Consider the following 20,763-nt stretch of genomic DNA (forward strand, 5'->3'; position numbering starts at 1 on the left):
CAGTTCCGGTCTCCCACTAGCGCCTCTCAATGGAGTTACTCCAGAAACACAGTGTCTGGGTCGGCCCTAAGAATTCCAGGGCAGCTCCCTGGCACCAAGGTGATTTGAAAAACCAAAAATGACCAAAAACAAAAACAAAAAAAACAAAAGAGCTCTTACAAAAACATCACCCCTAAGCACTAGATCTGCAGAATTTAAGGTAGCAGCTGGGTCTCCAATGCATCCAACTTTGCACAGCATCCGTCCCCCCACTTCCCGAACAGCCGAGCCAAATAAAGGCCTTTTGGACCATAAAAATAACTCACCGCCCCCAAAGACCTATCTGCTGTCCTGCATCTGCCTTCGGAGCCGGCCAGGGGAAGGCTCAGGCAGGAAGGGCTGGGCGGAGGTAACCGAGATACAGACGCACATGCGAGAAAAGAAATATCACCACAAATTTTGTTGACATCCTTCATTGTAACTGCTGCCTGCCTTCTAGTGGCCAGAAGCCAGCCTGACAGCTGTCACTCAGCAATCCCCATACGCAGGGGGAGGCAGGCGGAGGTGCCCTGCGAAATCGGAGCGCCCCCCGCCCACCAGAAGCAAACGCACCCATTCCAGGCTTATTTATTTATTTAAAGAAGTAGGCGACTTTGTTCCACAGGTAATGCTCGTCCTCGCCCCCCCGCTCGCCCCGCGTGCGCACACAACTCTGCTTGTCAGACAATGTCTCCCCCACCCCAGCCTTCACCTCCCCCCCCTTCCCAGCCCCTTGCCAAACATTTCTGCGGTTTTTGCTCCTTGAACTGCAATTAAAACTCCAGCAATTTGGGAACTCCTCTCCCAGGGGATGCAACTTCGCCCTCCCCCAAAGCAAGGCCAGAGCCAGGAGGCGTCTGTCCCCCCCTCCCCACAAACACCCCCCCCCCCTTGCTTTTGCCTCGAACCAAACCCACATGCTGAAATAATAAAGGGCTGCTGGCTTGATCCTCCATTCCAACCCCCCAGCCACCCACCCTCCTCTGCACAGCACCCGCTCCCCACCCACCCCGCCGCCCCCTCCACTTAGTAAACAGCTCCTCTTACTCCGGGGCTTCTCAAATGCCCTGCCTCGCCCCCACCTGGCCGGCCGCGGCGAGGGGGGCTTACACCTCCAGCCATTTTCGGGAGGGGTGTTGTTTGCAAGCGGGGAGGGGAAGGGAAAGGCGGCGGGGGGGCCGGGGCCGGAGAGGGAGGGAGGGAGGGAGGGATGGAGAGGCGGCGGCGGCGGCGGCGGCGGCTTCGCAGCGTGTTGCAAGGCAGTAACCGGAGAGGTGCGGGCTCCGGGGAGGGCGGACAGGAAATCGGAGAAATACAACCCACTTGGCCTCGGCGGCTGCCAGGCTCGCTCGGCGGGGAGACAAAGGCTGGTTCATCTGGACTGCGCGCTGCCCTGTCCCCCGCCCCACGCCCTGCCCGGGCACTCTGCAGCAAGTTGGGGGATTAGCTCATTGCGGGGGGGGTGGGAAACCGCCCGGCGCTCCGCAGCCGGGGGGGGGGAGAGGAGGAGGAGGAGAAGGAGGGGGCAGGGACAATGCAAGGTGGGTACTCACCCGCCGGCGGCTGGGCACCCAGCCCCTCCGAGCCCGCCCGCCGGGGGAGGCTCTTCTCGTCCGCGGCGACTGAGTCTTGGCTGCCGGCGAGATTCATGGAGCCCTCCGCAGCGCCGGCCACCTTCAACGACAGCACGGGCACCGCCGCTGCTCACATGCTCCTCCAGCGAGGCGGCTGGACGCGACCCCCGGCCCGGCCCGCTCCGCCCCGCTCCGCCCGCCCGCACAAAAGACGCGCCACCCGGCGCGGGGTGGGGTGGGGGCTCTGCAGAACAGCCTCCCCCAGCTCGGCTCTGCACCTCCGCGCCGCGCTCGGGGCTGGCTGGGGAAAGGAAATGAAGCCACAAACCCGAGCCCAGGCTCTCGCTGCTGCCCCCCTCCTCTTCCTCCTCCTCCTCTTCCCCCCGCCTCCTGCCGCCCGCGGGGCTGGGCACGGGCTCGCCGCTGCCTCTCCCTAGCTCGGGGGGCTGGTGCTGCGGCTGCCGCCCGCCTGCGAGCTCTGCTTACCTTCGCCTGTCAGCAGCCGGAACCCCAGGGAGCGCTCCGGCAGGGCATGCCGGGGATTGTAGTCCCTGCCCAGCGGCCGGGGGGGGCGGGGCGAGACGGGGGGGGCGGGGGTCCCTGATGCGGTTGAGGCACCGCCTGTGCTGCGGGATCCCGGGAGGCGCGCGCGCCCCCCTGCGCCGCCCGCGGGGGCTCGGGAGCTCTGCCCGCGCGTGCACGGAGAGCGCGCGCGCGCATCTCCCCCCTCCCCAACTTCTGCAAAGTTCGGGGCTGAACTTGGCACCCGCCCCCACGCTCCGGGGCCGCCCGGCCGCATCCTGCTGGGAAGCGGGTTCCTTATTTTCCAGGCGTGGGTCAGCGGTGCCCTCTGCCGGGCGGAACCCGAACGGCTCCGATGTGTGTGGGTCATAGGCTCTCTACTGCTGGTGGGGATTCTCCTGTCGCGCCAGTGGAGCTGCTGGGGTGGCAGCGGCGTTCTCCCTGCTGTGGCTGGGTGATCCTGGGGAGACACAAAGAGACGGGCTAGATCCAGAGAGCCAGGGGTTGGTTATCTTGCCGCACAGAATGGGGAAAATCCTACGTGTTTCCGCACTGCCCAAACCCAGGGGTGGGAAAAGTACCCCAAAAGTTACTTGAGCAGCTGGTTTCACTTCTGGGTACTCGCCTACAGTCTCGATGTGATGCGTGTGTATGATTTTTCTCAAGCAGTTTTCCAGAGGGACACCATTAACATGCACTTAAGTACATTCTCTCCCCTCACCCGAGCTGCACTTTTACTCCAACAACTTTTTGGGCTCTTTTTCCATCTCTACCCAAACCCCATCAGTTTTCTCTTAGTACTTGAGTAAACTCCGACAGTCAGGCTGGACCCTGGGACTTCTAGAGCTTAGTACATGAGCCTTTCTAGTCCGAGCTAAAGGCTAATTGGCTTGCAACTAGGACTGTATAGGAGACTCATTCTCTCTCTCTGTAAGCAGTCTAGGTACCACTGCCTGAGACAGTGGTGTGTGGGTTACGCTTGGCTGGTACAGCCTAGGGCACCAGGAGCACCATGGAAAAGGGCTCAGGACAGATGCTGGCAAAAGACAGAGAGAGGCCACCTTGCACTGCTTCACAACTGCAGGACTCTGCGCTAGGGTCAGGGACGAGGGTGGTGGAGGGTTTGGGGGTTCCTTATTTCTAGGTGAAATGGCTTGGGACTTTCCAGCTGGCATTTTTGAAGCCACCCAAGAGGACTGGGCACCTCATTGCCATCGGGAAGAAAACATTAAAATCCCCAACGGTAACTTTAGAAACGTCAGTCTAAATATTCAAGCCACCGCCCTGTGAATTATTCAGTGGGTAAATTTGTGCTTGGAATCCACTTGTATGGTTCAGATAGGAGAGGCAGACCCCACAGAGAATGGATAGATGGTATAGTAGACTAGTGCGGAGCTAGTCTACAGAAACTAAGCCGCTCTGCACTGGATAGGGAAAGATGGAAGGAAATAGTGAGAGAGGCATCAGACATGAACAGGCGCTGAGCCCACGGTTATTGATGATGATAATGATGAGTCCACTTGTGCTGGGGTTGCCGTGGTATTTGGTGTATTTATTAAAGCCCCAGCCACTGGAGTCATGTGAGTACAAGAGATTTAGTTTTCATTAAAAACAAGCGTGTTTTTAACCCTTGTGGCCAATACATTGAAAACATGACCCCCGGCCGCCTAAAGCAGCACAAAGCAGAAGGCAAATGAAAAGAGGTGCGGCTGAATTCCCTTTAAAGCATCTCCTGATGTGCAGGCCAATCTCATGGGCCTTGGGGCCCAGACTCACGATTTTTGAATGCTTGGAGTTGGCAGCATGGTGATGTGCAAAAGGGGGCTTTGGGTGGAATAGTCCCATCAGCCCACCAGCCACCCACAACGTGCACGCACAAACCCAGAGCTGCATCTGAAGCACTGGGAAACACCACGACCATTTCTCATGTGAAACACGGTAAAGGAGCAGCAGCCCTGGGCACTGAATTATCTTTACTGTCACACAGTAACATCTAGAAATCTCAGCCTAGAACGGTACTGCCTCGTGCTAGGTGCTGCACAGACACAACATAAGAGACATCCTCTCCCCTGCCCCTAAGAGATTACAATCAAAACAGGAGGAAAAACAGAGGCATAGATGGGGGACATAATTTGCCTACATCTCACAGAAGGCCAGTACCATTCATGGAAACATAGCAATACCAAGATGACGCATGAAGGAGCTGAAGCAAGCTCCTACACCAGCTTCCACCTTCAAAAATCCACACAATACACAGTTCTCACAGAGAAAACATACCAGGTATTGCACTGGTAAGAACAAAAACTACACTCAATCTTAGCCCCAAAGGCCGAGGAGCGATAGCAAGGTCAGGAAGAGTGTTCAGGTCTTCCGCCCCTCAGTCCAGCGTCTTATCCGCTGAGCGTCACCACATCTAAATACTAATTTGTGCTTCTTTTGGGCCTTTTCTCCAACGATCTCAAAGCACTTGTTAATTTCGCTCGTAAAGCCCATTCAAATACATTATGGGACAGCTGTTTGTTGTGACATTTTATTTTCCTTGGCGGTGAGGGCATGGTTAACTCCAGGGGACTGTGAATTTTAATCGCACGTGAATCATCAATAACGTAACACCTAGATGGGGATGAAACACAAAAAGTACCAAGGGGCTACATCACCCACACATTCACCCCATCATGTATGTTGGGGGTTCAATTATATTTAATAGTTGGGTAGCAACAGAACCCCTAGGGCTAAGTCCTGCTGATTACACGTACCCCATTGATCTCACGGGCTTTAGTGGGGCTGCTGGGGACTACAGATGATGCAGGCAGTGCCATGGTGTTCGAATGTGTAGGCGCAGACAGGATGCATGGACTCCATCTGGGTCAGTGATAGAATTTGCACATGCACAGGCTCTGTGGTGTTGGAGTGAGCCCACGTAGAGGCTGTGTTATCATTTAGACCATAGAATCCCAGGGCTAGAAGGGACCTCAGGAGGTCATCGAGTCCAGCCCCCTGCCCCAAGCAGGATCAACCCCAACTAAATCATCCCATGAGGCCAACTTTGAAGTTTCTGCTATTTTGTCGTAACTAATCACAATGCAGAAGGAGCCACTTTATTTCTGATCACACACGGTTTTGCTTGGTATAAATCTGGCCTCTTTTGGCATAGACATCCAGGCACATAGACACATGCCCACATAATGACTCTGTGGTGGAGCGGGCATCTGAGGGAGAGAAAAGGAGCAGACCCCTTCCCCCATTACATTGCAAGTGGCAAAGGTTTACATATAAAAGATTTTCTAATGCAATCTACAGCATCGAAAGATCATGTATTAATCAAAAAGGTGCTTAAAACGGTTCAAGTCCTGCGTCGGGTATAAAGTGCATCTCTACAGTTATCATAAAAATATGTATCTCAACCTGGCACAAACCCCCTGCCAGGACTGGGAATTAAAAGGAGATGGGCAGAAGGGCTCCTGGGGCAGGTGCAGGCACTTGCCTTGTTTCAGTTTTAAACTAGGAGCAAAACTCCCGTTGCCTTTGACGAGACATCACTTTTCCTCCCTTGCTTTCTGCAGGGGCCTACATCCTGCATGACGCTTTCCACCACACAGCCACAGACATGTTACAAGCTGTACAGGCTGTTGGTGGCAGCTCGCAAACCCCGAGCAGGACACTGCTTTCTAACCAGACCCAGCATCCTAGCTTGGGAGGCCCTGTTCTGCCATGCCACCTGCACGGGTGACAGTTCCAGAAGCAATTAATCCTAGCTGAATATTTATCCTGGTGAATACATGCGCCTAACGAATTGTGAATAACAATGCAGGGGCCCTGAGCCATTTCTAAGGCTGTAACTCAATATGAGGGGCCTGAGAATCTATATAAACCACTTGAGCTTATTCTATCCCCAAACCCCTAGATTGAATTTCCCCCTGTAATGGCTTTCAGCCCAGGCAGCACCTAGAGAGACACATATGCGGTTAAAGTGAGACAGCCTACATAGAGCACACAGTAACTGGACTCCTGGGTTCTCTGTTCCCAGCTCTACCATTGACTGGGTGGGTGACCTTGGCCAAGTCATGTTGTAACCACCACTAGGCAAACCTTGAACCTGGGATCTCTGGAGCTAAGTGCAGGTGCCTCTGCAGTTTAAGCTAAAAGTCCCCTGCTCGGCTAAGATTGCAGCGATCCTGCACTGAGGTCCCAGGTTTGAGCCCACCTGGGGGCAGTTACAATGTCACCATTGACTGGCCCAGTTTCTTTGAGCAAAATGTGGATAATAATGTTGACCCACCAGATCCAGGTTCATTAATTAATATGCGTGAAGGGGGGAGGTCCTTGGCTGAAAGATTCTGGAGAAGAACAGAACCTCTCTCCTACTGCCATGCCGTGGGTGGGTGTCCTTTGCTTTCAGATTCCTGCTGTTAAACAACAACCCAAAGGATCTGAGCTGTGCCAGGTTCCCACTCAAGCCACAGCCCTGAGCGAGACAGCACCTCTCCTAGTAATCCAGCCCTCCCACAGGCAGACCTGGTCTGAGCTCCTGAGCATGCTCCTTCCTCTGGGATGCAGGGCAGGTGTTGAGGTCCTGCCTTGAGGTCCTGCCTTGTCCTGCTCCAGAAAGAAGGGTTAGCTGCAGGCTGCATAGCCAGCCCAGGCTCTGGTTCAGAGACATCTAGGCAGACCCATTGGATGGCACCTGGATTGGACCGTTCCCCACAAGGCAGAAATCCTCCAATATGCAGGCAGATCTGCCAGTCGCTGGGTCCCTTGTGTGCTGAATTCCTAGGGTCTCAAGCAGATGGAGCTCAGGAGCTGGGTGTGGTTCTCAACACAGGGCCGTTAGCATGGTCTGTTGTTGATGGCAACGGGTCAACACAACATGCACAAGTGTGTGCCAACACCTGCAGAGAGGGACATGCCCACCAGCTCTTGCCTCCCACCAGCTGCTGTGCCCAGGGAGGCCCAGCTCCCTGCAGGTACCCCCCAGCCCCACCGATCTTCCTCCACAGCTGCACTAATGGAAATTCAACTTGCCAAGGACCCTGGTTTCTCTCTTCCAGACTAGTGCTGCGTCAGCAGCCCCACTGTGGGCTTAGGCTGCCATCATGTGGCTGGTTTGGCTGGCCAGCCCTCCTCTGCTCCAAGGTTTGAGCACAGGGCTGTTGCCCTCTGAATTTTTGCATGGGATTTAGGCTTTTAGCTGCACATTTGCTGGCACCGTAGGGACCCTTCCGGCTGCAACCCTTAAAGAACACAGACTTGAAAACCATGCTGGAACTGGAGTGGGTCCTGTGTGGTGGCCATACAGCCGCGCTCTCAAGTCCATGCACCAGGTCCTAAGGCAAGAATGTATGCAAGGTGCATACGCTGCATTTATCTTATATTTAAAGACAGGCTGGCTGGGCCGGCCTCCTGAGATACACACTTCTTTTCAGCAAATAGCCTGTAAATCCAGTTTGTCCCTACTCAGGGGCGTAACAAGCCCCCTCCCCATTGCATTTAATCCTAAGCAGAGTCAGAGCAGGTAGCAGGAGCCAGGTTTCGATGGGCAGGGGCTGGTGGGTTCAGAGGCAGAGAAACAGGTTTTAGAGCAAAAATCATCATCTGAGAGGGCAGGGTTTTAATGGAGTTGTTGCAGCCCTTGGTGGCAGCCCACAAGTCTGAAAAGCAGGAAATCGCTGTGGTTGGTTTGATTCAGTTCCCAGGAGGGCTGTGGTAATGCAATCCTCACACCGGCCAGATCTGGACATCTGGCAGCTTTGCTGGGCTCCGGGGGGGTGCAGAGGGGCGTGGGTTCACCCAGCATGGGCTTGCGAGCAGAAGCGAGCTCGGAGCCGGCTTGTGAGCGGGTATGTGGGGCAGGCAGAGACGCGAGGGCGGGGCGGGGGGGCGGTCTGATTGCCAACTGGCACACGTGGGCTAATCAGGAGTAACACCACTTCACGCAACAGAGCGGCCTCAGCTCCGAATCAGGCCGGCTGGTGCGTTGCTTTTTCTCCTTCCTCCCTGGGCGGTTCAATGCAGAGGAAAATGGCAGCGCAGGCTCCGCAGGTGCTGGCACCTGGGCTCAGCGTCAAATCGGGAAATTCCGTCTGGTGTCAGCAGTCTACAAGGGTTTTAGGACACTAATAACCAGGCCTTTCAGGTGGTTTCGGCAGGAGGAGGGGCCTGGCAGAGGACACCACGTGCGGTTAAGTTTGTTACATGATGGCATCGCAAGAAGGGGCTTCCCTGCTGACACTGATGTTCCATGAAGGCTGGTGTCCTATTCCCCACTGACTGATCCCAGCTGCTTCAGAGGGACTCCCCCACCCCCAATTAGTATAGAACAACTTCCTCCTGGAGAGCGTCCCTTCCTGCTCACGGTGGCCAGCTTACAGCCTGAGGGGCTGCATCTTCCCCGGGTGACCCCCAGCCAAGGGAATGGCCGCTGTTCTCAGCTGGGGGAGTGGCCGACCCGTTCTCGCAAGCTAAAGTCCAGGCTCCTCGTTATCATGTGGCTGGGAGTTCCACACGCTAAACAAACACTTTCCTTTTATCAGCTGAAAAGGCAACAAATGTGTCGTTGGGCGGTCCCTTGTTCCCACAACCGGAGAGGCTAAATAGGAGTGCCTGAGTTACCTGAGCCAGAGGGTTTGTTTTCCCTGCTGGTTTCTCTCCTCTCTCAACCCCATGGCCCCACTCGCTCACTTGGGAGCCTTCTAATCGCCATCACGGGCTGCTTTTGCTGAGGCAGAGTTACAGGGCGTGGACAACCACCGTCTTGTACCAGCTGAATTCCAAACGGTGACGGTACCAATGGGATCCTGCACCCAGGGGTGGGTTGGCAGCGGTGTTCGTTGTAAGCTGGGAGCCACCTTTGGTGGCTGCTGCTCCCAGATGCTCAGCGTCCTCCCCAGATTGGGGGGGGCGATGGGAAGGGGGGAGGTGCTCCCCTCCCCCAGCCCCTGTGTATTGTGCCTGCGCACACTTCATGCAGGTTGGAGAAGCAAAGCATCATGGAGGCTTTTCAATAATTCATCAAGCTCCTTAACGTGCAAACCCCTCCGGTGAGCCTCCAGGCCCGAGTCACCTCTAAACTCTGCTGCTTTGCTCCCTGCTATGCTCGGGGACGGCTCCCCCACCTTCGAGAGCCAGGCGAGAGCTGCAGGCTGTGCCTCTGGGAGCGGCAGCCACCAAAAGGAGTGGAGGGCGCATGTGGGCCCATGAGAAAGAGGATGGCCTAGTGGTTACAGCTGGCATAGGGAGAGTGAAGGGGAAATGACTCAGAGGATCAGGGCTCAAACCAGCAGTCCCTGTAAGGAGAGCACCCGGGTGCCCAACCTGCAGAGATTCAGGCACTTTATTCTGCTCGTGGATAGAAAACGTTAGCGAGACACCTGGCTCAAAGCCTGGCTCTGGCACAGATCTTCACCAAGTCGCTGACTCCCTCTGGGACTCAGTTTCCCCTTTGTAAAAAGAGGTGACAAAGTCCTTTCTCCCACTTCCAGACCGGGAGCAGGGATCATCCCGCCCAAGGTGAACGCACAAGCCGTAACCCACCCACCCCCTGACGCCAGTGGGGTGGGCCTCCCAGCGCTGCTGGGACACAGACCCGGAGCAAGGGCTTGTTTTCGCAGGCTCCTCTGTAGCTGTACGGGGGAAGGTGTTCGGCACCTGCAGTGCAGCACAACCTCCCCAGACCTGCCGCTTTCCCCAAACAGCAGGTAATTGATCACAGGAAACACGGCCCAGAGCTGCAGAGGTAATGCATTTTCCACCTGCCATTGGGGGGCTCTGCCTTCCTGGCCGAGACCCGTCTGTGCGTCGCACATGCGCCAGGCTGAGTAACTTTCTGGCGGGGCCGGATGAAAATCTGCTGACTCCTCAATTAACTGACCCGCCTGGCCTGATCCCAGGGGAAGGGGTTATTTCTGCTGCCTGACACAGGTGGCTTTGCTGGGCTGCGTTGCTGCTGTGTCTGTCACAGGCCCGTGTGTTCCCCCACCCAGTTGTCCTGCTGCATAGCACTGATCCCCGCACGGGGCTCTCCCGCGCGTCTTGGGGTGCAGCAGAGGATGGGGGCAGCACGTGCCCAGGCTGGACCTGCGGAAGGGAGCATGGCTGGAAAGGTCAAAGGCCTTGGCTTGCCTTTAGCTGATGTCAGCACAGTGCACTGCCTGGCGGCTGTTTTAAGTCTGGTTCCGGCTCCTTTTGGCCCCGTCCTCTGCCCAGAAGCGCCTCTGGCCCGCTTGGCACCGGGAAAAGCTCCCCTTTCCTGCCTGTGCTATTGGCCAGCCTGGCTCAGACCAATGGCCACTCAGAAGTGGTGGAACAGGGCCTTTCAGGAACCCCTTCCAGCTGTCAGCCCTCACCCCAATACCCCCTTGTGGGCAACCTCCGCAGGGGGCTCACCTTGAGAGTGCTGGTGGTCAGGCAGGGTCTCTGCCCCCCATTAGCCTCGAGTCCTGCAGCCAAGGAGTTGGGAAGGGAAGGCAAACCAGCCTCTGAGCACACTGGGCTGTACCTGGGGGAGGCGGCATTCCTTCCTGACCCCAGGAGTAAACACTGGATGCCCTGAAGCCTGAGAGTGGCTCCCTCCCTGCTCACAGAATTCGCCAGGCCTTCCCCCACTGGGCACCGCCCCTCCCACAGGCCCTTATGGAGTTCCCCAGAAGGTGCCACCCTGGCTGCAGCAGGTCGGCCTCCCACCACCAGCCCAGCACTGGCCACACCTTGCTGGGCCAGGCCTGTAGGGTAGGCAGAGGGGAGGGGAACACCCAGTGTGTCTGACCACACATCTGGCTGGGGAGTCTCCTGCTGCTGCAGCCGTGGCACCTCCACTGGTGGGGCTTTCAGCCAGTGCCACGTGGCCTCCCCGGGCCCAGCCGACACACCCTCGTCCACAGCGGCTCCTCGCTTCAGCTTCTGTTAGTGTCAGCAAGGCGAGCGAGCCCCCAGCGCCTCCTGGCTGGGCCGAATGACTAATCCCCAGCGTGACGCAGTGACAGCCTGGCAGACACAGGATGAGCTGCGCACATGGAGCCAGACCTGGACACTCAGCTTCCGAGCCTCATTATCGGGCCTCCCTTCCCTTCCCCAGCACAGCCCGGCTGCTCCGCCGCAGATTAGGGCTTAATGAGAGCAGAAGGGAAATCAAGAGGCGAGGTGTGAGGTTTGCAGCGTGTTGTTCCAGGTCCGGCTGCTCTCTCCCCCTCCCACCTCCATGGAGTGCTCTGTTCCATGCCACGGGTCAGAGGCAGGGTAGCAGGGCACCCCGGAGGCAGGGGCTCACCTTGGCCGAGCCTGTGCCTCAGTTTCCTCTTCGGTTTCTGCATTGTGCACCCAGTGGGGCAGGTTTGTCCAGCACCTGGAAAGGAACAAAGACGGCACCATCACACACAGGTGCCCCTCTGCCACCCTTCCTTGCGACGGGCAGCTGGGAGGGCAGGCCCCCCCTGAGAGTTTGTCCCCCAGCATGGGGGACTGTCTCTATGTATGGGAGCAGATCTGGTGGGCTACTGCTCCTTGCCAAGCCTGGGCAGACTGGCATGGCACTTCCTAGTCTCCCTGCTGTTTAGGGCCTGTCGGCTGGTGCCAAACTTGGAGGCACCAAGTCTCTGAGCCAGGCAGCAGCTGCACGACCGCCGGTGCATGAGAGGGGCAGAGGGATTCTTTAGCCAGGAGGCCGGGGGAGTTGCTGTGTAACTGAGACAAGCGATTTTTCAGGCCTTTGCGGATGTCTGAGGTGACAGGAGATGTGTGGGTCTCTGCTGGGTGCTTTGCAATAGCGGAGAGCACATTAATTGCAACGTTGCCTGGCAGGCCCGGATCCAGCCGGGCCCCTCACCTGCTTTCCTCCAGCACTGCTGGGACACCCGGTGTCCCTGGCGTGTCCGGAGGAGCTCAGAGCACTTTGTGCATTTCACAGCATCTGTCCTGCCAGCCCCAGCAAGTCAGCAGCATCCACTTGTGCAGGAGGGAAACCTGGAAGGATGTCTGAGGCCCAGGCTGTCAAAGGGATTTACACGCCTAACTCCCATAGATTTCAGCAGGATTTAGGCACCTAATGCCCTTTAACAATCTGGCCCTAAATGACTGGCCCATGGTCACCCAGCCAGTCCCTGGACCCTTCTTAGGCAAGCGAGGAGGAGTGAGGGGCAGGAACCAGGAAGAGGGGCAGTGGGCTGTCTAGCCCTGGGATTTCAATGTGACAGAGGCAGCTGGGCCAGGGACAGATTCCAGAGGTCTCTGCGCACAGGGATTCCTCCGGCTCCAAGCTCAGGGGCAGTGGTGGTCGCCCCACCCCAGCACCGTGCCCCAACCAGCGCTTGGAGATCTTGCAGCCCGACACCAGGTGGTGCGGCCTGTTTGTCGGTGAGCCAGAGAGAACCCGAGTCTGGCTGTGCCTGGCAGCCTCAGCACAGCCTCGTCTCCATGCCCAGCCTCCCAGGACAGGAAGGGGCCATGACCCATCACCCTGGCGCTGTGCAGCCGAGTGGGGGAGGAGGGCTCAGCGCCGGGCACGGCCCCTCCAGCCTTCGCCCCGGCCTCGCGGGGGCCAGGACACACAGATTTTGGAAGGACAGGACACAAGCCGTCTCTCTTCACTCTCTCCTGCAGGATGTGCTGGGTCCTTTGTGCTGACCGCGCCACCCTCTGCTGCGGTGTCCCACGGCTGCCTGCCCCAGGGCGGGCACTGGCAATGCTAACCCCTCAGGCTTCGAATGCGGGACTCTCCAAAGAAGGTGCTACCATGGGAGCGACTGAAAGGAGACGCGCAGCGGGCTGCACCCCACCCTCTTCTGTGGCCCAGCTTCTCAAGGGAGGAGGAACACAGCTGGGGAATCTGGCCTGGTACCAGCGCTCCTCCTGGGCACCTGGCCGGGCGGCCAAACCCCTGCCCCCCATGCACCAGTCAGTCTGGGGTCCAACATCGGAACAAACAACTGGCACCGCCCCGGCTCAGACCCGCACCAGACTACAGACCCCAGCAAGCAAGGGAGGGAGCCAAAACTGCCCCTCATGTCCCCAGCAGAGCTGCAGGGGGCTCAAATGAGCCTGCTCTCTCCCCTGGGCTTCCCAAGGCAAGAACCACCAGCTGGCTGCCCCCTCCTGGTTCCTCTAGCAGCACCCAAACCAAGTTCATTCATCTCCTCCAGCCCCTCTTGCTTGCGTCCCCTTCCATTCACAGGAGGATAGAACCCCAGGGTGGGAAGGGACCTCAGGAGGTCATCAAGTCCAGCCCCCTGCCCACAGCAGGACCAACCCCAACTAAGTCATCCCAGCCAGGGCTTTGTGGAGCTGGGACTTAAACACCCCTAGGGATGGAGAGTCTACCACCTCTCTAGGCAACGCACTCCAGGGCTTCACCCCACTGCTGGGAAATAGTGTCCCTCCCTTTCTGCCTTTCTCTGTGGGAAAAGCGAAACCCTTGAACACAGATGGCCCCTTCGGGGGATGTCTCACCAAGCCCCCCCCTTTGGCATCAAGCGAGTCAGCGTGTGTGTGTCCCTACCCCAGAGAGCCCTTCCTGGCAAAAGTCTTTGGCAACTGACTCAGGGCAGATGCCCAGGCTGGAGGGACCCTGCGGCATCCTGTGCTCTGGTTACAGCTCTGGGGTAAATTGTCCTCTCTGTCCCAACGAGGGAGTTCCCAGAAGCAGTGAAAGCCCCTGGGCGGCAGCCAGGGGAAGTGTGTGGTTCGCCACCCCCGTGCCGAGAGCCCGGCTGGCCCTGCAGGTAAAGCAGGACACTAAATGCAGAAATGTTGGGGTTGAATTTCTAACTCTGTCCCAGCCTCCCTGGATCACTCCAGGCCTGCAACAGGGATAACACCCTGGGTCCCCTCTCCCTTGCAAGCTCCGTGAGTCACCAGCTGTACAGCCCCTTGCACAGGGGAGGCCTTTAGGGGCCACTGTTACAATAATCCCCCTTTCATGGCACAGCACAGCCAAGCCACAGCTCAATTCTCCTATCACAAACGGAGCAACTGCCTCCCCATCCTCCTTCCCTCTCCTGGCCCTGAGGCCAAGGCAGGGCTGGTCCCTTAGGTGTATTTACTCGTTCTTTATTGCCTCTGGTTTCCAGATGCCTTCCATCAGCGACCACCCCCGGGTGATGTTACTGGCGGGAGAGCAAGCCTTCCCCTGGGTTAGTTTCATCCCTTCAGCAGCTCTATCCTCTCCTGGTTTGATACCTCTGCCCCCTTCCCACCCATGGCAGCGGAGCACAGCTCTATTTATTCCCTATCATCTGCCCCCCAGGGCTCCCTCCCTGCCAGGCAGCATCACTAGTCTCCTTAGATTCTCCCCCCTTTCAGGGCCAAGCGAGGGTCCCCAGAGCTCTTTGAAAACTCAGGGGCTGAGCAGTTGGCAATTGGTCCCCGCTTCCATCTGCCTGGTAACCAGGAACCCAGAATTGGCTCTGCCCCGATTTCCAGGGAATCAGCCAGGTGCGAGCAAGGGCAGAGCTCAGCCCCAGGGGCTGGGGGCAGGCTGGCAATGCAGCATGCTGTGCCCTGGGGAGAAAGGGAAAAGGAGGAGCCACTAAGAATTTTCACCTGCGGAGAGGTGGAGGGCAGCCAGCAGCAAAGGAACATCCATAGGGCTGCAGCTGGCTGGCCCCAGTGCCCCTCCCCCAGATTTAAAGGGCCAGCCAGCTGAAGTGTGTGCTGGGAAAGGTCCCATAGTGGGGACTGTCAGGTACTTGCATGGAAAGCAGCTTGCAGGGGAAGGAAGACTTCCCCTCCCCTTTGGAGATGCCAAGGGAAGATATATGGAGTGGGAGTGTCCACAGTTACCTAGGCCAGCCAGTGCCCTTTCCTGGCTGTGCTCAGAGCCAGGGACCCTGCCTCAGTTTCCCCACACCAACAGTCATTTGGCTGCTTTACTGCTCATCCACACGAGCCCCATGCTCCACCCTGCCTGGGCACCTCTCCCACCGCAGCGAGAAGCGCTGGGCTGGTGGGGAATTTCACCAGGCTGCCTCTGCAGTGACAGGTGCATTGTGTGGGGACCATTTGCCATTGCTTGGTGCTGGGAAACCAGCAAATCTCACTCAGACTAGCACTGACGGGCCTGGGGGGGAAAAGAGGGAACCACCACTTGTCCCATGTTTTAAAGCTGTAAATAAACCCCATTGTAAATGTTCACTGGGGCTGGGCCAGGAGGGAGGTAGAAATGGGTGCCTGAGAGCAAAATGCATGTTATGCTGTGGGCGATGGGCTGTATCTGAAACAGCCCTTGAAGTAAAACCGTGTCCCTTGTTTGCCACCTAAGTAAGTAATTAAGCCTCTTCCAATCCTACCTGGAGCACAAGCCATTGACGACCATTCGCCAGCATCCCGTCCTGGGTGATCTCCAGTTCTGACCAGGTGTATCCTGTCTGTTCAGTGTCTGCCTTCAGGTGTTTGTGGGCGCCCTCTTTTCCTTCCCCTTGTGGGTTCCAACTCAAGGCTTGTCTTGTGAGGTTGGTGGTTGGTTCTCTGAGGGTACGTCCAACCCATCGCCATCTTCCCTTCCTGATGGCTTCGTTTCCTCAGGCAGTTGGTGAGTCGGGTGCCACAGGTCTTGGTTGTTGATGGTGTGTGGCTGGGGGATCAGTTATCGATAAACCTCTGGATTTTTTCAGTTTCTCCTTATTCCCAGGGAACAAAGGTGGCCCCATGGCTCAGACTGACCCACAGGTTGGCTTTGCTGGAAGCGAGCCCAAGCCAAACAGCAAGGGTCCCCCAAGGGCAGTGGGAGGGTGAGTGTCAGGGCCACAGATGAGCCAGGGGCCGTGCATGGTGGGGTTATAGCTGAGGCATAAAAGACCTGCAGCCTGGCTACAGCCGACCTGGGATTAGCCGACTCAGGCTCGTGGGGTGTGGATGAGGCAGGGGACAGACTCCTGGACTGGTGTTGGAGCACTGAGACCCTCCCACCTTTGCAAGGTTTGCTGCCCACCCACCAAAAGAGACGGATCTGCTGCAGCACCATAAACACTGAAGTTACTTGTACTCGGGGATGAAAAGCTCAGAGCCTGGGTCAGCTGTCTCAGCCTGCAGGGCTGGGTAGAGTTCTGGCTCCAGCCCCACAAGAACCCAGGCCTGCTCAGCCTCCCCACCCTGGGACCTCAGCCCTTAAAGGCACAGGCCCCAGTCCAAACCCCGCAGCAGGCAGGGGAGGGCGAAGACAAACACATCGGGGAAGGCATTTAATTGGCCAGTTATTCAGCAGAGGAGCAGCTGTGTGGAGGCCAAGGTGCGATGCTGCGATGGGGGGGAAGGCAGTGGGTCTCTCCTAGGAACCATGTATAGCCAGGGCGCTGGCCGGTCAATGCTTGTGTGATGCCTTTTTCCTCTGCTTCCCTGCACCTTCTCTGGGACGGCACCGTGACCTCCAAAGCTCTGACCCTGGCTGTCCCCACCCCCCACCCTGCCCCACTGGGGCTCAGGATTGGGTGATGCACTTGCAAACCTGGCTGCTAGCCAGCAAGCGCTGTGGCTGTGCCCGCGGGAGGGGAAGGGTCAAGGCAGCACCCAGAATGATGTGGCCTGGCAGGGGCGTGAACTGAAGGGGATTGGAGGTAGGTGGAGTACGGGGGAGGCTCCTGGCAGGGGCAGAGGTGAGGCACAGCACAGGGAACAGACAGGCCCCTGGTGCCCTTGGGGCAGAGCTCCCTCCGGGGAGGAGGCTGAGGGCATCCCACCTGCAGCAGGCGCTCAGCACCAGGCTCTCAAAGCAAATAAAGCAAATAAACTCTGACAGCTCCCTCTGCCAGGCAGAAAAGGCTCCTTCCCCCCAACCCCCCCAGCTTTGCAGATGGCAGAGGCAGCAGCTTGCCCGAGTCACATGGCAAATCCAAGAATAGCACCTGGCCCTCCTGGGTCCCACCCCTGCTGCTGTAACCACTAGACATCGCTCCCTTCGACAGAGTAGCAGCGAGTGGTGCGTAGGGGGAGCAGAGTGCAGCGTCCCCCCTCTGCCTGGAGCAGAGGGTTGAGCTGGGTGCCCCCCCCCCCCCCAGAGATGCTGCCTGAGAAAGCGGAGCGCGCAGGATGCTTCTGATCAGGCGCGAGGGTTGCCCCTGGGGATGCGGGGAATGGAAGCAAACAGCAGCCTGTTCCCTGCAGTGTCCTTCTGGAAGGCAGCTAACCGCGGTCGATTTCACAGCTCCAGCCTCCAGCCCCAGCCCCCGGGCCTGTCATTAACATAAAATCAATCCCCCAAACAGCAGAACTCCTGTGCAGTCTGGTCCGGGGGCTGCAGGGAAGCTAGGCCCTTTCCACGTGATTAAACCAAACCTTTTGATCCTCTCCAGCCTCTGTCAGGGACCGGGAACAGGCTGGCTGCAGGTCGTGCACCAGGGACGCACAGCACGTTGGCATTAACGCTGTGGCTGGCAGGGAGAGAAGATCCTGCAGACAGCACAGCACAGCCCTGGCAGCTGTGGCCCATTTGTCGCGGGTGGGCTAGATGGCCGGGTGCGTGGGAACCGTGGGCAGTCCGTCACACATTGCACGGGGGCGAAGAGAGCGAAGCCAAGGCATGTGCCTCTATTCCCACGCCTGCAAAACTGCTCCGCCGCCTGCCGTCAGTGCCTGAGGTCATTCTCGTTGCTTCCTGTGCTACAGGAGCACCTACTGGGCAGCAACCGAGATTAGCGGCTTGTGCTCGGTGCTGTACAGACACAGCCCCTGCCCTAAAGAGTGGGAAGTCAGTGTATGCTGAGCGGCCACCCGGGAGAGATTCAGATGCCGCCCAGCGGATTAGCAGAGCACCTCAGCCCACCACAGCTGGCAGCGTGTGCTTCCACCGGTGGTGCACATCTGAACATGCACTGGGGCGCGGAACACAGTGCATTCTGCACATGGATGGAAAAAAATAGAGGGAACTCGGCGTGTTGCCTCAACAGGAAAGCCAGAGCAATGGAGTCAGCAGCACACCAGGTGGCTCAGTCCCAGGCTTGCCCACTTCCCAAGGAGCGCTCCTGCGTCAGTACCACGGCTTGTCTGCTTGCACGGATGTCTCTAGAGGGGGGATTTTAAACCGGTTCCACGCAGGCCCTGCAAACTCCTGTGTGCATGCTCAGATTTCAGGCTCTCTGGAGTTTAGTTTCAGCCAACAGGAAGAGGAATAAATGGCTCCAACTGAAATCCAAGTGTCTACCCAGAGAGGTCCAATGGCTGAGCTAAGCGGGGGACGGGGGGGGGCAGACAGCCCCAAACCAGCCAGCTCCAGCGCCTGCAATGCCAGCCCCTTGCCTCCTCCCAGCCAGGCCATTGCACAGATTTGCAGTCCTACCCCTGTGTAAGTGACAGTCCCGTGGTGAAAGGTGCTGAACTGACAGCAGCGTGTTGCCAGCCTGAGGCCAGGCTGCCGCGAGGCAGAGCAGAGCAGGAGCTCACCCGGGAAGCAGAACCACAATTCTGTGCAGCTGGGGCGCCTGTGCTGCCCGGTCCCTCTTGCCAGCATTGAAATCAGCTGTAACCAGCCTTTTTGGTTCAGCGCCCGCCCTCCCACCGCCTCCTTTTGGAGCACCCTGGGCTGAGACACCACAATGCCGGGGCGGTGGGGGGCTGGCTTCCTGCAACATTCCATGCTGCGATTTCTCCAGGGGCTCCAGAAATGTAGGCTCAGCTTCTCAGCCCAGGCTCACAGCTTGGGCCTAATTCTCCACTGGCCTGAACTTTGAGCAGTATCTGCTCCCATGTGACGTACTCCTAAGCAGCACATGTGAGGGTCCCCAGAGCTTGGACTGGGTGGTGTTCGACATGTGCCGCCCACAGGGATAGACATGTGAGCCCATGGAGAACCAGGCCTTGTGGTGCTCAGCCCCTCGTGGTATCAGGCCCTGTGCTCACAGAGCTGGTGAGCTGCCAATGTGCCTCGGCACAGACCCAGTAAATCTGGTCTGGATGGTCCTGCCAGCCTGCAGTGTACATGCTAAGAAAGACATCAGCACAGCCAAGGATGCTGCTGCAGGATCAGATGGAGGCACAGACCTCGTGGGCCCTCGTTCCCAGCGCCATGTCACTGCCTCAGGTTCAAGGGTTTGTTTACCCAAGACAATGAATCCAGATTAATGAAAATTGTGTGTTTAAACTGGGTTAGTTCAACCAGATTAAGCCCCTCTGGGGACCCACTCCTCCGGAATAAAAGTGGCAACCTAAGCCCGGCATAGAGGTGGCCAGGTCAGTGGAAGAATTCTCCTGCTGACCTAACCTCTGCTTCTTGCATAGGTGGATTTATTACAGCAACGGAAACTCCCCATGCGGCAAGTGCCTACTCTTCAGCCCTACAATGGCATAGCTGCCCTGTGCTGCTGCTGCATTTGCTGTGTAGACATACCCTTGGGTGAAACCGTATGAAAGCCCCTGTGAGTCCCAAGAGCGTCCACACAGGGCCTTAAGCCAGTATAACTAATCTGGTGTAACTACACTGGTCTAGTAACCTCAGTGTGTTTCTCTTGTGCAAACAAGAGCTAAGGGTTTGTCTACGCTGGGAAGTTAACTGCATTGAAATTTTCCCATTCAGGGGTGTGAAAAAAACACCCTCCGCCACAGGCGCAGCAAAGAATGCTGCTGTAAACACCAGTGTAAATAGGCTCCTGGTGCAGTTAGCTACTCCCCTCGGGGAGGTGGTTTACGGGGAGCCCTGGCAGCACTTTACACTTGAGTGCATAGAGACAGGCTAAGATGTGTAGCCCTCCGCTGGCCTGTGCCTGACACACAACTGCCAGCAGAGAGGGGTGAACCACCGTGTACACCTCAATGGGCATTGGCCCAGATTCCACTACACTGCAGAAGGATGCTAACCCCACCACAGCTGCTTGGGTAACAGGCTCCAGGGCTCCACATTGCCTTCATCCAGGAGAGGGATGGTGGAGGCTCTGTCTCCAGATGGCCCAGGTGGGGTCTTCTTTCCCTGTGGGGCTAGGGTTCTCTGAGGAGCCACCTGGCAGGCCTTGGCTTTTGGTCACCACCACCGTTTGGGGAAGTTGTGGGGGGTGCACCTCGACTAGGACAGTTCTAGCCCCCAACCTTCCCAATCTCCTTCTCCCCACCCGCCCCTCCCACCAGGGACCCCCAGCTTGGAGAGGCCCCTCTGCATTGCCGGTCAGGGCTATGAGAAGGTCACGCTTATCTTGTCAGCTGAGCCAGGAGGCACCAACCAGGAAGGTCATATAACTGCCCCCCCACACCCTGCTAGGCTGTGCTGTTACAATACCCCTCCCTGTCTGTCGCCCCCGATCTCTCTCGCGGGCTGGGGAGAGAACTAGGAGGAAGAGGCTGAAAATGACCCACGGTAGAATAAGCTCTGGCTGCCGCCTCCCCAGCACAGTCTGGGAGTTCTGATGCACGAGTTTCCCCGAGATCCCTGGGGCTGGGAAAGTCTCCCAAGGGAGCCACTGCCCCGTGGTTGGGAACACACACAGGCTGCAGCCTAGACAGGGTCCTGCCTGGGCTGGGGAAGCAAACCCAGGCAAGGCCTACAATTGCAGGGCATGGCAGGCGCGTGAGCAGACAGCAGGCAGGCCTGGCGCGCAGGCACCCAGCGTGGCAGCCGCAGGAGCCTTCCCCCCATCAGCTGTCTTTCTGCCTGACGCCTGCTCCCGCCTGCCCATCTGCCTCCCTTTATGGCCCTCTTGCCAGGTGCCCTAAATGGCTGCCTGGCTAGGATACAGATGGGAACAAC

The 20,763-nt window shown here is 57.8% G+C and overlaps 1 protein-coding gene and 1 non-coding gene across 3 annotated transcripts in view; both read right to left on the reverse strand.

Annotated features, from left to right (window-relative positions):
- The window catches only part of AHDC1 (AT-hook DNA binding motif containing 1), a 105,523-nt gene extending 103,479 nt beyond the window's left edge, over positions 1–2,044 (reverse strand). The window contains exons 1-2 of one of the 2 annotated variants that reach the window (XM_074976322.1): positions 1,921–2,044; positions 1,572–1,692 (exon numbers count right to left, since the gene is read on the reverse strand). In XM_074976322.1, the coding sequence (XP_074832423.1) occupies positions 1,572–1,668 (97 nt within the window). In that variant the 5' untranslated portion in view covers positions 1,669–1,692; positions 1,921–2,044. Of the gene's footprint in view, positions 1–1,571; positions 1,888–1,920 lie in introns of those variants that run through there. The other variant, XM_074976321.1, reaches the window with a different exon arrangement.
- Positions 2,045–4,263: 2,219 nt separating this feature from the next.
- LOC142001435 (U2 spliceosomal RNA) lies at positions 4,264–4,455 on the reverse strand. The gene has a single exon (XR_012642481.1). It is a non-coding gene; the product is annotated as a U2 spliceosomal RNA (small nuclear RNA).
- Between the last annotated feature and the right edge of the window lie 16,308 nt (positions 4,456–20,763).

The sequence above is a fragment of the Carettochelys insculpta genome, chromosome 24 (genome assembly GCF_033958435.1).
Source record: "Carettochelys insculpta isolate YL-2023 chromosome 24, ASM3395843v1, whole genome shotgun sequence".
NCBI lineage: Eukaryota > Metazoa > Chordata > Testudines > Carettochelyidae > Carettochelys > Carettochelys insculpta.